This window comes from Pezoporus occidentalis, unplaced genomic scaffold (assembly GCF_034315485.1).
Source record: "Pezoporus occidentalis ecotype Australia unplaced genomic scaffold, CSIRO_AGI_Poc_V1 ctg318, whole genome shotgun sequence".
NCBI classification, from domain to species: Eukaryota; Metazoa; Chordata; class Aves; order Psittaciformes; family Psittacidae; genus Pezoporus; species Pezoporus occidentalis.
In genome coordinates this window covers 68804-84503 of record NW_026915137.1, presented here as the reverse complement: position 1 = coordinate 84503, position 15700 = coordinate 68804, and the positions used below count along the sequence as shown (strand labels likewise).

The window sequence follows — 15700 nt, the reverse complement described above, 5'->3', positions numbered from 1 at the left end:
GCTTTTCCGCATGGCTCCCCGTGCCTTCTGTCCGCTTGATGACAGCCATGTGCACTTGGGGAAACCTCATCAAACCACGTGCAGACGCGCCCTCACAAGGCGATGGGTTTGCTCACTGCGGCTTCATGCCGGATGCAGCAAGGCACTGCGGGGCAGAGGGCAGAGCTCCTCTGCGTTGGCACTTCCGTGGCGCTATCGGGGCCTGGAGCTGCTCGCTCAGGTTCCCTCCGCTGGCGCGGGCGGTGTGTTACGGAGGTGGGACGGCCGTGCTGCTGAGAGGGGAGAGCTGTTGGCACACCGGCTCGCGGAGGGCTTGGCAAGCACCTACCAAAACCAGGGCCCGCTGCGGCTGTCGGGAGAAGCAGCCGTGTGCTGACGTTCCTGCTGGAAGCAGGAAGCACGCAAGTACTAAGTTAGCTGTTCGTACTGGCTTTGCTTTCCTGCTGCCTCTGCTTTAGGCTGATTTACGTTTATTTTGCTTTTTTTTTGTGGTTTTTTTTTTTTTTTTTTCCCGGGAATTTTGTGGGCTGAAGTAACACAAAAGTCAGCCCCTGCTGACTTCCAGGGCTTCCAGCATGATCGTGCCATCAGCAGCACTCCGGAACTGGGTGTGTGTAGTGAATAGACTTTTAAGGTATTTTAACGTCCTGGAAAGAGTAATTTTAGACGCTGTGTGAGACTCCATGTTTTACACGTTACACAATAAGTGGTTTAGATAGTTTTGAAGAAGGGAGGGATAAAGAGCAGTTTTAAAGCAGTATCTAAGTTATTCTGTGTATTTTTTGTTTGGGGTTTAGTTTTGTTTGTAATTTCTTTTGGGTTTGGTTTTATTTTTATTTGCTTCAAACAGGAACAACCCACGCTCTTGCTTCAAAAACCCTTGTAATTTTTTTGCCATACAAATGCAAGAGCTTGGTAAGCCTATGGCACATAGAAAATACTGCGTAGTCAGGGTGTGGGGATCTGTATGAGCAACTTGGTGGCTGAGTTGTGCTTAGGTATCAATAACTTACTGGCAAAAAGAGATTATTATACTTGATACCTAAAAAATGCTAAAAGATACAACCAACATCTGGGAAAATACTACTTTTCAATCAATTGTATGTTATTGCTCTTTCTTTAATAGTAGAAATTAGATTATTATTATAATAATAGTTATGCCACTGTTTTATTATTGCTACTAGTATACTAACTCCTGTTTGGAGAAAGTGAAGATAGTGTGTTGAGTACCACAGAGTTCTTGACCATTGCAGACAATCCTGCTGAGTTCTTGATCTGTTCTCTTTTTTTGACAGCTAGTTTTTTCCATGCTGTATTTCTGTATAAACCATGATGGGTAGTAATTTCTTCTATGTGAGGCATTTTCTTTTCTAGACTAATGTATTTCTTATGGTCAGACTCTTCTGTAAGATGGTGCTTTTGTTTGCCTTTGTTTTGTTTTGTTTTTTTCCTTTGTTTTAATTGGAGTAGTTAGATAAGTGGGGAGCTTGCAGAAAATTCTCTTCCTGATCTTGGAGTTTCAGGGATGAGTTCCTTAGCCAGTATTTCTCACAGCTCTAGTGTTGGAGCTTTGCTCCTTAAGCAGACGCTCCCGATTTGAAACCCAGGTGAAGCTGTGTTGCCCTGAAGGTGGTAGCTTTTGGAGTACTGGGAATGGGGACAGAGGAGAGAAACTTAAGTCTCTGGAAAGTAAAGGAGCTGCTTTTTCAGTAAATTGGTCTCCAGCGTGCTCATTCTTACCAGTTTTGCTTTCTGCTTTCCTGAGGGAGGAGAACCTGCTCTAACAAAAGCTTGGGACCTTGTCCAAAGTCTCTTCTGCCAAAGAAAGAATCTTGTAGGGAGGCCAGTGGCCTTGTGAGCTCCTCAGGAACTCCTTTAAGCCTCAGAAACCTAAGTTCTGAGCCTTAAGGAACTGACACTTCCTGGTTCTGGAAGAAGTCAGCTCTATGCCTGCCTTTATGCCTTGCTTAGTGCTTGAACCAACTGACTAGAAAACTAATATTTCTGATCCCCAGGAAGGGAGCTTTTGTGCGGGAGGACAAGGCCTCGCGAAGGTGGAGATTCTGATTTTTTTTAACTGAACAATAACATGTCTCTTCCTCCAGAGTATGCAAGGGGCCCTTCTGAAGCAATTTCAAGAGAACCTGAATTAAGAGGCAATGCTGAAGCAGGAAGTGCCCCAATCTGGTTCTTTTAAAGTAGTAATAGAAGAACAGTGTTGTGTTTTTCTAAGATGATCTAAGGAAAAATAGCAACACCCCTCCCAGGTTGTGCAGTATTACCCTTAGATTATATTTCAGCAGCAAAGTTCTATGAAGATTCCTTGTCTTGACAATTTTTGTTTATCCCCCTGTATTATTTTCTGTCCACTTTGGTGGCCAGTGCCTTCGTGACAATGTGTGTATTAGTTTACATGGCTTTGTGAGTAACATTTTACTTCTGCAACCTGGGGCAGAGAAGTACCATTTCTAATGCAGAGAATCGCTCTGTGACTGCCAGCCACCCACTTTGAGTATTGCCTAGTTTAATTACTGTAATGAAAATAACCAAGGTTATAACTTTGGAGATCTCCAGTATTAAGTCCTCTTTTACACAACACTTCAATCTTAGTAACTTCCTGTTTAAAGAATACCAGTTTTGTTTGTAATTCCTCATTTCTATTCCAGGTCTGTTGAGAAGGGCTTTGCATGCTATCCCTCTTCACATGCTGTCCCTGGGTGTTCTGCAGACCAAGCAACACAAATCCTAGCTGAGCTCAGCAGCAGTGTGTGGCATGTGGCTGGCATCTAATTGTGTGTGTTCCTGGAATTTTCTTACCAGCTCACAGTTTGCTGCTGATGATAGCTTTGGAACATTCTGCTATTTAAAACAACGTGCAGAAATTGAAGCAGTTAACAGTAGTAATTACAGCTAAATGCTAACCTTCTGCAGGACGTAGAATTGAAAAGAAGATTTTTGAGCTGCCTACAAAAGAGGAGAGCTCTGCTACAGCTACAAGCAGCTTGTACATTTCTGTAATGCTGTGTGGCACAGAGTGGGAACCTGAGAAGAGTGGTGACAGTACTGGTGCGCTGCTTCTAATATTTGAATGTGACTGAATGAAAGTGAAATTTAAGTATGTGCCAGCTTGTAGAATTTATTGTGATGGAAACAGGAAGTTTCCAAAAGTAGGTCATCGAAGAGCAGATTCTAAGAAGAAATAAGAGTGGGGAGTTCTAAACAAGTTATTGCTGTCAGAACTCTTTCATGATACTTATGTATGTGCAGGGAGGAGTTCTACCTGCTCAAAAGTATAGCTTTTCTGAGTATTTCTCCATGCATAGCTGAGGGAAATTTCAGATTAGACAACCCATTCTGTGATCAAGTGGAAATACTGAGATCACTCTTCATCAAAATAACAGTAAAATGAACATCTTTGATAATGAAAAGTCTGAAAATAACACACTTTTTTCTTGGCTGATGCTTCAGTTAAAAAGCTTTTCCAGTGAAACAAAGCCTCCATTTGATGCTGGAGAGGTATAATCTGCATATAAAACCAGAGCGAGTTTGTGGTTTCGCTTTTCACTCCATTTAAAAGAACAAAGGAGTGGTTTTCCTGTGATACTGAAGTGGTGGTTTGTTTGCATATGGGAAGAATCTGAAGGCCGCAGATGAATTCCATTACCCTGCTCAGTATTTACTGTCTTTCTTTCTAGATCACTTGTAGTAGTCATGGAAGAACATGAGTAATCATGGAAGGACATGAAGTTGCCATTAAGTAAGGGTTATAGAGCAGTAGCTATGCTACATACTGAAGTCTAAATTTCTTCTGGCTACAAGTTGAGCTGCCAAGTACGTAAAGGTTCTTGATGTTTAGGTACTGTGCATACCCTCTGATCAAATAGCAAATTCTTTTCTTCTGCTTCTGAATGAAGTAAACAGTCAAACAAAAAAACCTGTGAAAGTCTTAGACACAGTAAGAGATGGCAAAAAGATGCTGTGGGATAGTTCTAGATTTTTCTGTGTATCCCTAACTTCCAGCATATAAATAAGCATAAAGTGAGGTGTTGGAAGTTCAAGAAAAAAAAATCAAATGGTACAAAAATGATTTAAAGTCAGTTGTTATTCACAGCCCTCAGGTTTTTTTTGTTTTTGTTTTTTTATTATTCAAGCATAAAGCTGTTTGAGAGTCCTAATTGTGACTTAATAGTTACTAAAATAAAGACAAACGTACCAGTATTATGCTTTGGACTTTGACATAGGTTGCTGAAGTCCAGAAACCTAAAACCAGACATCTGATCTAGGGGTGGTTGGGCAGATCAGTTTTTTTCTAGGTGGTACGAAGTTTCTTAGCTCTAAGGGGTGTCACTTTATCTCTAAAATTTTGTTACTTGTGATCTTTGTCAAGTTGTAGAAATTTAATCTGTAATAATAGTAACAGTTTTTATATGTTTTCAGGTTGTAGTCACACCAGGTGAGAATATGAATATTTTTAACACAGGAAGCATCCCTAGAGTTAGGGGGTTTGGTGGTGGTGGTTTTAGTTTGTTTTTTGATTGTGTTTTGTGGGATTTTTTGGTTTGGTTTTGTTCGGGTTTTTTTTGTTTTGGTTTGGGTTTGGTTTTGGCTTTTTTAAGACGGAGATTTAAAACCATGTATACTGAAGAACTGAAACACAAAAGCATGAATTCAACAAACTGCTTATTCAAGTTGATCTGCAGGCTTACATACTAAATCCTCTTTGACTTGCTTTGCTTTATGGCAGCCAGTGCAAAGCTGGGGGACTTTGCTGGGTCAGGGGAGTAATGAGCTCAGTGACATCAAAGTAACAACATTAGCTAAGAATTTTAGGCTGAATTAGAATTGAGCTACAAAAAAAGTAACTGACCTCCAAGATTCCTCCCCTCCCTGGTAGATAAGACAGGCTTGCAGATAATCACATGTGGAAAAGTAAGTAAGCAAAAATTACAATGTAAATTGCCCAGAAAATAAATGATGGTGATTACTTCCACAATGAAACTCGTCAAAACAGGACAACATAGTGGCATATATAGTAGGAATGTTTAAAGTAAATATACCAGTGTGTGCATAATATACTGGAAGCCTATATCCTGCTCTTCCATGTCATCAAGTTATTAATATTAAAACTCTGCAAAATTAACTGAATGCTGAAATCTTGGAAAAAGTACTGCTCTCTTGGTTGTGTGTGGGTATTTTATCTTTCACTTAAAAAGGTGTTGTTTCTGTTATACATAGTTCTGCAACTAATTTGTTAAGAACAATAATTACAAAATAATGTTTCCAGCATTGCTTGGGATGGAAAATGACACTCAGGAGCTCTCAAATTTTTGATTTTTAACTTGGCTATTAAATCACTGCATATCTTAGTTGCTGTGTAGCTTTAAATATATATATGCTTATGTATTTTTTATATACGTGTGTACATTTATATATATACTTATGACATGTATTTGATATGTGTATATATATTTGTATATACACACGGATGTTGGTTCAGGTTGTTTCTTGCAACTCCAGCTTAATGGAAAATTAATGGAGTTTCGTTTATACCACGGATCAACATACTGATTCTCCAGTTCAAATATATTTTGAAGACTGCATGTCGCTTTGCTTGCTGTGTTATGAAGGGCATTGTGAGGGGCTTGAATGTCTTCTTAATGCCATCCCTGCAAGTGTTGAAGGAACTGGATTGTCTCCAAGATTCTTTCCAACCCAAACCATTCTATGATTCTATGATTCCCGGCCTGCCTTCTGCCTGCTGACTGTCTTTGTGTGTCTGGGTAAGTGAGGGTTGCACAGCCATTGCCACATGCTGTCAGTGAGAGGTTTAACCCATACAGCTCAAGTGGTATTTTACACTTCAGTGAAATAATCCATTATTTTTCACAGAAGTTCTCCAGAGAGCATTTGTGGTCCATGTATTACAAACACTCGTAATTAAAACTTGGTACCAGAACCAGTAATGTAAAGAAGCAACCATTTGTAGTCAGCTAGATTAGGTTTTGCCTTGCATTGCACAGCTGTATTGAAGTAACTCTGTAAGTTAGTAATACTAAAATAGTAAAGTTGACATTAGTCTGGGAAACAGCCCCAATTTCCTCAGATGTGTGTAAGCCCAGAAGGGTACCTGGGTGGCTCTTGGGTACTCTGTCCATAGAGAAAATATGTATATAAGCTTCCCTGAAGGCTGCTAGGGCTGCAAGCCCCTGCTTCGTCTATATGGCTTCTGCTATGGAGCAACTTATCTCCCAGAAAGGAAGATCTTGAAGCTCTCACTTGAGAGATTCTTGTTGTAGAATAAGCCATTTTCCTGTTTTTCCATTTTCTTGGGTCCTTAACTGGAGGAAGACACATCAGGTGCTAACTTGCTTTTCCTGTCACTAAGTTCCTCATGCATACTTATTTATTATTTTTTTTTTTTCCCTAAACGGATCCTCAGGTCTTTCTTTATTCATCTATATTGCAGTGTGACAGCCAAAACTGTCCTAGCACTTGACCTAGAGATCCTCAAGCCAAAAAGGATGGAAAGTTATTCTCATATTTTACATTTATGTTGTCATGTTAACAGGTTTCTATCTCAGATTCCTCTTTTCTTGGTTTTATTTTGCAAGAGTATGCTAGCCTGTAGCATTGTAACCATAGGTAAACACCTTCCCCATTTCTTTCAAGAAAATGTCACCTCAAGTACTATGAGAAGTTGCAGTGACAACATGTCCTAGGTCTGTTTGCTGAGCTTATTTCCATGTTTGTGTGTATTAAGTGTTGCACTGTCTTTATGTGCCTTATTCTTTATCAGTCTTTTGATTCATGTTTATTCTCACATTGTCAGCTAAGTGTTTCGGTGTTAGTTGCTTGGTACATTTTTCCAGCGTCTGTTCTGTTTTTAAAGGTAGCCAATTGGTGCACCGGCCTCCTTTCTAAAGGTGGGCACTGGCCTTCCTCAGTCTTATGAACGGTTTTCATGAATTCACCAAGTTGGTAGTTTTAGTTGCTGATAGCTCTCAACACCATATGGGGTGGTCTCCATGACCAGTGCTCTCACGGATTTCTTCACTTGCGTTTTTTCCAAAGGGTGTTTGCATCCAATTCTCTGCACAGTTAAAATTACTTTTGTGTGATGTTTCTCACTTTATTTTTTTTCTCAGTACATGCAGTGAGGCTAGATAACCAGGTTTTGGTCAGCTTCTTTTGTTGTTTTACTAACCCACTTCTTGGCTTTTGTGACTGTTCTCTTTCAACAGTACCATGTCAACTGCCCTGCTAATTTGACAGATATGTTTCTAAGGGTATTCCTTCTCTTACGAAATTAGATCCAAGTCTTTTCATCAGCCCTTTCTGGTAAGCCATCCTCTGACTCATTGCCAAGAGCATCAGAGGTCTGCTGGTCAGTTCCTGTGCTTGTCTGTCCATGCCTCTCCTGTCTGCCAAGCAGGTTGGTGAGAGCACAGGCTGTGACCCTGCAGTGGGTAATTCAGTTACCAGCCTCTGCTTAATCAGTGTTAGCCTGTAACCTCTTCTTCGTCTTTTGAGCCCCTGTTGTGGTGGTCTCATGCTGTTGGTGGGCTCCTCTGCAGGTGGTCATGCTTCTTGCCCATGAATCGCTGTGGTCCTGGGTGCTTTGCTGTCCAGTTTGCCTCCTCGCTCAACTTGCAAAGGTGCTTTATGAAAAGCCATGCAGCAACTGTCCCACAGGCCGGGACCTCCAGCAGCTCCCTCCCTTGGTTCAGGGCTGGGGCTGGAATGGGATCCTCAGCATCCGTACCTGTGTCTGGGGAGGACCCACAGGGGTGCTGACACAGGAGGAGCAGGTGTCAGCACCAGTGATGCTCATGTTTCTGTCTCAGGGGATCCCTAACAACACAACAAACACCCTGCTCTCCCAGCGGGAGAGCTGCCTGGCTTTCTCTGCCAATCCCTGACTGCCAGGGTGAGTTGAACTCTCTTTGTTCTTGCTGTTCTGTTTGGCAGCTTCACCGTTTGTGAGGGGGTGTCTGGCCCAGGCTCAGCAGGGGTTTGCACCTCCATGGTGAGAACTATGCATCAGGCAGTTATTATGCCTGTTGCTAGGCAACAGTTTAATATTTACATCCACGCCTGACAGGCATCTGTGTGTTGCTTCGCCCCTTCTGCAGTCTGACTGTGCAGCTGGTTGACAGCTGGCATAGCTGGCCATAGTACACAGCCCTCAGAAGGGGAAAGCCACAACAACCACAGTGACAAGCTGTCCACAGAGTCAGGCTGGTGTTTACTGGCTGTGCAGTGACTGCCAAATGAGGGGGGTTGGACCTCGCAGCTTTTTGCATTGTCAGTCTGCCAGGTGCAGTGTGCTTGGAGACACATGCTCTAAGAGCCCGCGAATGTTGTGGAATTCAGGGAGAAGGTGACAAGTGGGGCATGTAATACCGCTGAGGAAGCCCACAGACCAGTGTGACACAGCACTGCCTGTCTGTAGGAGGGTGCCCTCTGCTACTCGCCACCCTTCCCGTTTCCCCTCCCCCTCCCCCAGCTTCCCAGAGCAGGATTTTGTTTCCCCAAATCAGCCCTGAGTCTTTACAGGGAGGATGGTGTGGCATTCTCCATAGTTCTGAGTAGGAGCTGTGCTGAGCAGCAGCTATGCATTACATGCTCATCTGTTCCCAAACTGTTAATCTTCCTCCATGAGCATTTAAACTCATCTAGTTGCTGCTAGTTGCTCTAGTCCAGCTGGATAGAGTAAAAAGAAGCAGCTGGATTATTTTGAGGTTTTCACTGCTCTCTGCAGGTCATAGTGGTGCTGCTGTGCTGGAGCTTGGGAGTGAACTTTTTAGTGTATTGCAGGAAAATGCCTTGGTGGGGAGGGCTAAAGGCAGAAGGGCTCAGGTAAATATGTTTTTGTTAAATGGACAGGGACTGGGGTGACTAATAAGGCGTAGAAGACATACCTACTTGTTAGTCACGTAGAAGAAATGTGGATTAATTCCATGGAGAAGAAAGAAAAGGAAAAACTAATAAAGAGCCAATTAAGAAAATACGGTGTTGCCTACAAATTACCCAATGGTAATATGCAGAATCATAGACTCATAAAATAGTTAGGGTTGGAAAAGACTTTAAGATTACGAAGTTCCAACGCCCCTGCCATGGGCAGGGACACCTCACACTAAACCATGTAACCCAAGGGTCTGTCCAGCCCAGCCTCAAACACCGTCAGGGATGGAGCATTCACAATTTTCTTGGGCAACCCAATCCAGTGCCTCACCACTCTTACAGTAAAGAACTTCCTCTTTATATCCAATCTAAACTTCCCCTGTTTAAGTTTTAACCTGTTACCCCTTGTGCTACCACTACAGTCCCTAATGAAGAGTCCCTCCCCAGCATTCCTGTAGCCCCGCTTCAGATACTGGAAGGCTGCTATGAGGTCTCCACGCAGCCTTCTCTTTTCCAGGCTGAACAGCTCCAACTTTCTCAGCCTGTCTTCGCACAGGAGGTGCTCCAGCCCCTGATCATCCTCATGGCCCTCTGCATTTGCTCCAACAGTTCCATGTCCTTTTTGTGTTGAGGACACCAGAACTGTACACAGTACTCCAAGTGCAGTCTCACGAGAGCAGAGTAGAGGGGTAGAGTCACCTCCTTCAACCTGTTGGTCATGTTCCTTTTGACTTAGCCCAGGATAAGATTGGCTTCCTGTGCTGTGAGAGCCCACTGAAGCAGGCTCTCGTGAAGTTTCTCATCAACCAACACCACCCAATATATAAAAATGTTCTTAAAAAACTTGTTCTTATCCTGATGTAGGAGGCATTATACATTCCTGTGTACTTCTCCACCCATACATCTATTGCATAGTCAATCTAGACATACATACGTACATGGAGGCAGGTATTACTTGCTTACATTTCTGTGGTATGACAGTTGCAAATCCTGCCTAGCGTATTTTTAGTCAAACCTCTTACTAAGATGTGCAAGATACTACATATGCCTGTGGGGAGAGCACACTGCCATCATCACCATCTTAATGTGCCTTTTAAATCCTGTACAACTTTTGTGTTACCATTGAGAAATGCTTGTACTATGAAAAGTTACGGAAATGAAAAGATTTTCTTTGTGGGAGTATGACGTCACCCTAGGTATGGACTCGTGGAATGGCTTCTGACTTTATTCAGATTGTGTGTTTTCATATAGCAAGTGGTATAATAAGCATGAAGAAGAAATCTAGAAAAGTCAGTAACTTGTGCTGTTCATTTAAATGTAAACTATGTGTTGCTGTGATCGAGATAGCAAATAGAGCTTTGAGCAGAGGAACATGAGGCAGGAACAGAGGAGTAGTATTACATCTGTATAATGTATTGGAATATTAATGTCTGGGCTTTAAAGTTTGATACAGTCACAGCAGAATTAAAACAGGCTGTTCTCAGATTAATATCACCAAAGCTAGAAAAACAGACCATTTCATTTGCAGCTTTTCCAACAGGGTTGCGTGATAGGTAGAAACACCGCTGTTTATGTTACGTAGAGGTAAATTATTCCTTTTTAACTCAACATACTTGAGTTTGCTAATATAGTGTTAAGTATTTTATGTAACAGACTAGTAAATCCAGAAGTACCATTTTGCACAAAAGAAAAGAAAAACGAAATGTGGACAGCTCTTGCACAGCCAGTATGTGTGCTGCAGTGTGAGACCAGGAATTGAGTTTGTTTTGGTATTTCATGCGAAATTTGTTTTCAGCACAAGTTAAGAGAAAAAAAAGTTGTGAGATCTACAAGCATCATGCTGTCAAAATCCTACATACGTTTATTGTAGAAATACAGGCAAGGCAGAAGACATAAAATGATAGGTCTGATTTTCAGTAATATTTTTTTTTAACTTCTAGCTGTGTCTAATGATTTCAGGTTGCCTATGCTTGCTTAATAGCAGTATGTATAACAAAGGTGAAATTAATTAGTTTGTATTTTTCCCTTTTAGAAGCAGTCCCCTACTGTGGATGTATCAAAACCCCAAACCATGAAGCCATCTGAAACAAAGGTATGAATTCCTGAGAAATTTGTGCTTGCAGTTAAGCACAGCTATATGAAGAAATGGAATTCATTTTGTAACACTTTGTTACTGAGTAACTTTACTTTGTCTGTCTGATCTGAATCTTATTTTTCTCTTTAAAAAATATCTAAAAATGCCGTAGAAAGCACTCAGAGGATTTTGTAACAGCAATAAAACAAACAAACAAAAAAAAAAATCAAAATTTCTAATGTTGGTCAGTCACATCTTGTGACATGTATAGAGCTCCCCCCAGTGTAATTACAGGGTTATTTACCTAATGGAATCTCTCATATTCAAAGAATTCAGGACAAGCTTCAGCTTTTAATGTACGTACAGCTGCATCTTCTTGTTAATTTCTTATCTTTGCCTGTCTGACAGCTTCTCTGCCTTTGTTATTTACGCTTGTTCTGTCTTGCCTTATGACTGGAATTTTTTTAGTGCCAAACCTGTGTCATCAGTCATGTATTTTACTTGTTAGACAAGAACTGTAATCCTCCCTTATGCCTCTGTTGCCTAACAGAATGTATGAATATTGTTTAAACAAACAATTAATGAATATCTCCCTCTGTCATTTTCCATAATCTTAACAGTGAAAGCAACAAAAGTCTTGAATACCAAACTAGGCTAGCCAGGACTTGCGCAGCACCTTGGGTACATGCAAGTGAAGGAACACGTAGAATAGTGAGGTTGGAGGTCCTCTAGTCCTGGCGGAGCCACTCTGTAGGTAAAACAGACACCTCACAGCATTGCCAGGTGAGCTTGGAATACATGCGAGTATGCAGATTAAACAACATCTCTGGGTAGCCAGGACTAATGTTTTGCTGCCTTCATGATGGTGATTTTTTTTCTTTTTATGAAATGGGAAGTTCCCTTGCCCCATCCCTGACAGTGTTCAAGGCCAGGTTGGATGGAGTTTGGAGTGCTCTGGTCCAGTGAAAGGTGTCCCTGCCTGTGGAACTAGGTGATCTATAAGGGCCCTTCCAGCCCAAACCAGTGTGTGATTCTCTGATTTGCTGCAACTTTTATCTGTTTCCTCTTGCCCTTTTAGTGTTCATCTGTGAAGACAGCCTAGCTCCATCTTTTCTGTGCTTGAAGTTAGCCATTTCGTTCCCCTCAGCCTTTTAAAACCCTTTTCCTCCATGAATACATGTAAGACACATACTGGTAGCAGTAAGCTGTATGACAATTAAACCTTTTCCATTATGCACGATCATCATTACTTACAAATGAAAGTACTGCGGATCTCTGGTTTCATGTCCTGTCACATTTGTGAGCAAACTCACTCGTATCATGTTTGTTACTGATGCTGTTTTCCCAATTAGCCGTCTAAAAATGTTTATGTTCTTACTTGAAATTTGAAGTAACACTCAGAAGAATGTGGTAGATTTCTAATCAGATCTTTAAAACTTATGTTTGCAAGACAAGACAGAAATAGAGCGGCAGAGTTGTACTCCAGTGCTGTGAGACTGGTAAACACAAATCCCTTTGAAACCATGTCGTGCATTTGCATGTGTAAGACAATTAATGTTTTCTTTTAATGCCTGTTGCATTATTAATATCTTCCTCCTGCTGGATGAAGCAAGTCATCTGCATTCTGACAGTACACTTCTTTGAAAAGAAATGTGGTTGCTGAGTCATTTTCACTTCTAGTCCAAAATTTCCTGCAATTTACCAAATCTTTCTTGATTGTTTGATATAACCACCTCATTTGTCTTTCCTAGAGTCTCACTAGTGTGTTAGTACTCTTAGACATGCTCAGGATCTGTCTTTAGCTTCCAGTTCTCTGTATGTGAATCCTTTGCCTCAGATTAATCCTCAGTATCATGCACCTCTGAGAAAACTGAGTTACTGCAGCAAAGAAAGGAATGTGGAACTCCTTGTTCTGTAGGTGAAGCCTCAGGGGTTAGGTGGGAAGGTTGGAGGACTAGGGTGGAGAGCAGGCATCCTGTGGCTTTCACTGGAGGAGTGGAAGGAGCAGGGTACTGCCAACAACAAAACCAGATCCCATCCAGCTTTCTTTTCTTTGCATGTGGTTGTGCAACTGCACCGTAACCTAGGTAACTAGTTAAAAAATCCTAATTTCCTTTCCCAGGCAGTTTTTTCAGTTTCCTGAGTCAGTTTAAGATGTGGCCTTTCAGGTACTGGTGCAGTGCAGGTGGAAGCAGGCAGTAAGAGGGGAAGGGAACATCTCTTTCTCCACAGGAGATCAGTGTATACTCAGTGTAAACTGAGCTGTGGCTTCAGGGTGTGATTGCTCAGAGCTGACTCTATTTAAAGGATGACTGAATTGTTGCCTTTGAATATACATAGTCTCATACCAAAATTGTGGGTTTGACTTGCCTGGTAATAATTTTTTCTTTCTTTAGTCAATTTTAATTCTGTTGTTGCTAAAAGTGTACCTGAATAAATGTGTGTGTGTATGTATGTGTTCATGATCATGTGTGTGAGCCCATATATTCTTCAGCATTGTCACAGATAAATTTATAGCATGAGCAGTTCTGCACAGTTTGAAAGAGATGAAAGTCTCATGAATAGTGCATACCCTGAAAAAAAAAACCAAAACACATTAAGTCTTTAGTATAATAATATTTACAATATTGAAAGAAAAAGCAGGCAGTTGCTAATAACTGGTTTGGCAGGCTGAGAATTTGAATTTATGTTCTATACAGCTGTTGTTATGTGTTGACAGAAATGCAAGAAAATAGACTTTACTGTCCTGCAGAAAAAGGGTGTTTACTCCTCTTCTGAAAAGCACAACAGGAAAACCTGAATTTGTGCTCTAGCAACAGGGTACTTAAAATCCTGAGCAGGCAACAGTCATGTTGTCCCAAAACCAGGACCTGTGGTTGCCAAGCGTGCAATAGCCAGTTCTCACACACAGAGCCAAAGTATTTGTTTATTCCAAGTTTGCTCAAAAAGGGGTGCTAGGTAGTATCCGTCTGAGCTAGCTCACTGCCCCATAAAATTCACATTTTTATACAATGTAACTCAGGTTAGTAAACCCCTGTAACCCTCCCACCATTTAATGACTGGTCAGTTAATGTACATAAGATGACATTGTTTGTTTTTGTAGTGCTGCTCAGGGAGGGGTCTTCTCACCTGTCCAGGAGTCTTTCGAGTTGTGGGAGTGATTTTTAGTTTAAGAGATGAGATTATAATGAGGATAGTTCACCGAAAGAACCCGCTAATCATGTTATACTGATACATTAGAGACGTACCTTGATAGTGTCCATGTGTTTTCAGGATGTACCAGTCTTCACTAATAGTTTTTACTGATCAGAGGTTTGTTAGTCCTGTTTTTCTCAGTTCTGTTTTTCTCATTCCACCTGCAGAAGGCCAGTGCCTCTTCCCTGGCTGTCAATTATCTTCATTAGGGTTTTTCCCAGGTCATCCTGACCTTTTAGGAGGCCCCTGTATCTGTTCAGGCTTTTCCATAGTGACACAGGTTCCAGTTTTTAACTATATCTACATAAAAAGTCCTTTTTAAAAAAAAAACCCAAACTATATGCCTACAACAGTCCCACAGCAGGAAAAGTCAGACTCTGTTTCTTGGACCTCAAGCTTGCACATCTGTTAGGTTTCTCTGCAGCGTTGCAGCTGAAGGACGTCTTATGTCTCGTTGACTCTTTGCTTTAGATGCTACATAAACATGACCAACCTTTTTTAGCTTAAAATCTGAAAATCTAGGATTACCTTTTCAATACAGGATTATTTACAGGTACACAAATAGTGGATGTATGTCTTTGAGTTAACCATATGGTAGTCATGTAATGAGGATGTACAAGTGGGAGCATATACAGCATGGTTGAATCATACTATATGTGTTTTTTAATCAAGTTAGACATCAAGAGAAAATCCAAAGCAAGGAATCTTGAGAAGTTAAGTGATATTTTTTTTAATATTAGGTTTTTTCTCCATTTTGGATTTTGGAAAATGTTTGTCCTCCTCAATATTTTCCATGTTGGGACTTACTTGTGGTGGTGGTGTGTTCTTCACTGTGATGTACAGCCTTGAGATCTTTGCAAAGATTATGCCCAGGCATCTGTGTTTTTATGCGCATTCAGCATTTCCCAACCAAGTGTCTGTGGTTCATTGTGGGGGTGTGAATACTTGCATAACACACGGTAAACAAATGTGGCAAATGTGGTCAGCTAGAAAAGAGAAGCTGGAAGTATAGCAATGTTAATTAATATTTGGGAGCTGAAATGAGAAAAATCTATAAGAAGAATAGAAATCTATCAAGAATAAAGAAATCTATAATTACCGCCTAATAGTTGGTTTGCTTTTTTTTTTCTTTTGGTTGTTCACTGATTTTTAATAGTCTACTGGGAAAAAAAAAACAACAATTATTTGTCTCTTAGTATCTTTTAAATGTGCTCAGTGTATTAGTAGAATAGAGGGGATAGGGAAGAATTCTGGCTGGCTGGCTCTTTTTGTGTTAATTGTAGCACTGCTGAAGAAATAAGAGGAGGAAAAAAAGAAAAATACAGTGAGGAGGCTAGCATTTCAATATTTCTTCTTATCACATACAACTTCTTGAATTTTTCAGTGTTCATGTTTCTACTAGTAGAAATCTGTTGGTTACTGTACTTTGACATGAGGTGAATCACAGGAATCAATTTGGTGTCATGGCTGCAGAAAATTTGCAAGTGTAAATCAAACTGTTCATTCTATTTGTTTGACACCTTCTTT

The 15700-nt window shown here is 40.9% G+C and overlaps 1 protein-coding gene across 13 annotated transcripts in view; it reads left to right on the top strand.

Annotated features, from left to right (window-relative positions):
- The window catches only part of CAST (calpastatin), a 60909-nt gene that overhangs the window by 21124 nt on the left and 24085 nt on the right, over positions 1-15700 (top strand). For 11 of the 13 annotated variants that reach the window (XM_062628489.1, XM_062628493.1, XM_062628492.1 and 8 more), the window contains one exon: positions 10937-10996. In XM_062628489.1, coding sequence (XP_062484473.1) covers positions 10937-10996 — 60 coding nt within the window. Of the gene's footprint in view, positions 1-326; positions 413-10936; positions 10997-15700 lie in introns of those variants that run through there. The other 2 variants (XM_062628495.1, XM_062628494.1) reach the window with 1 other exon arrangement.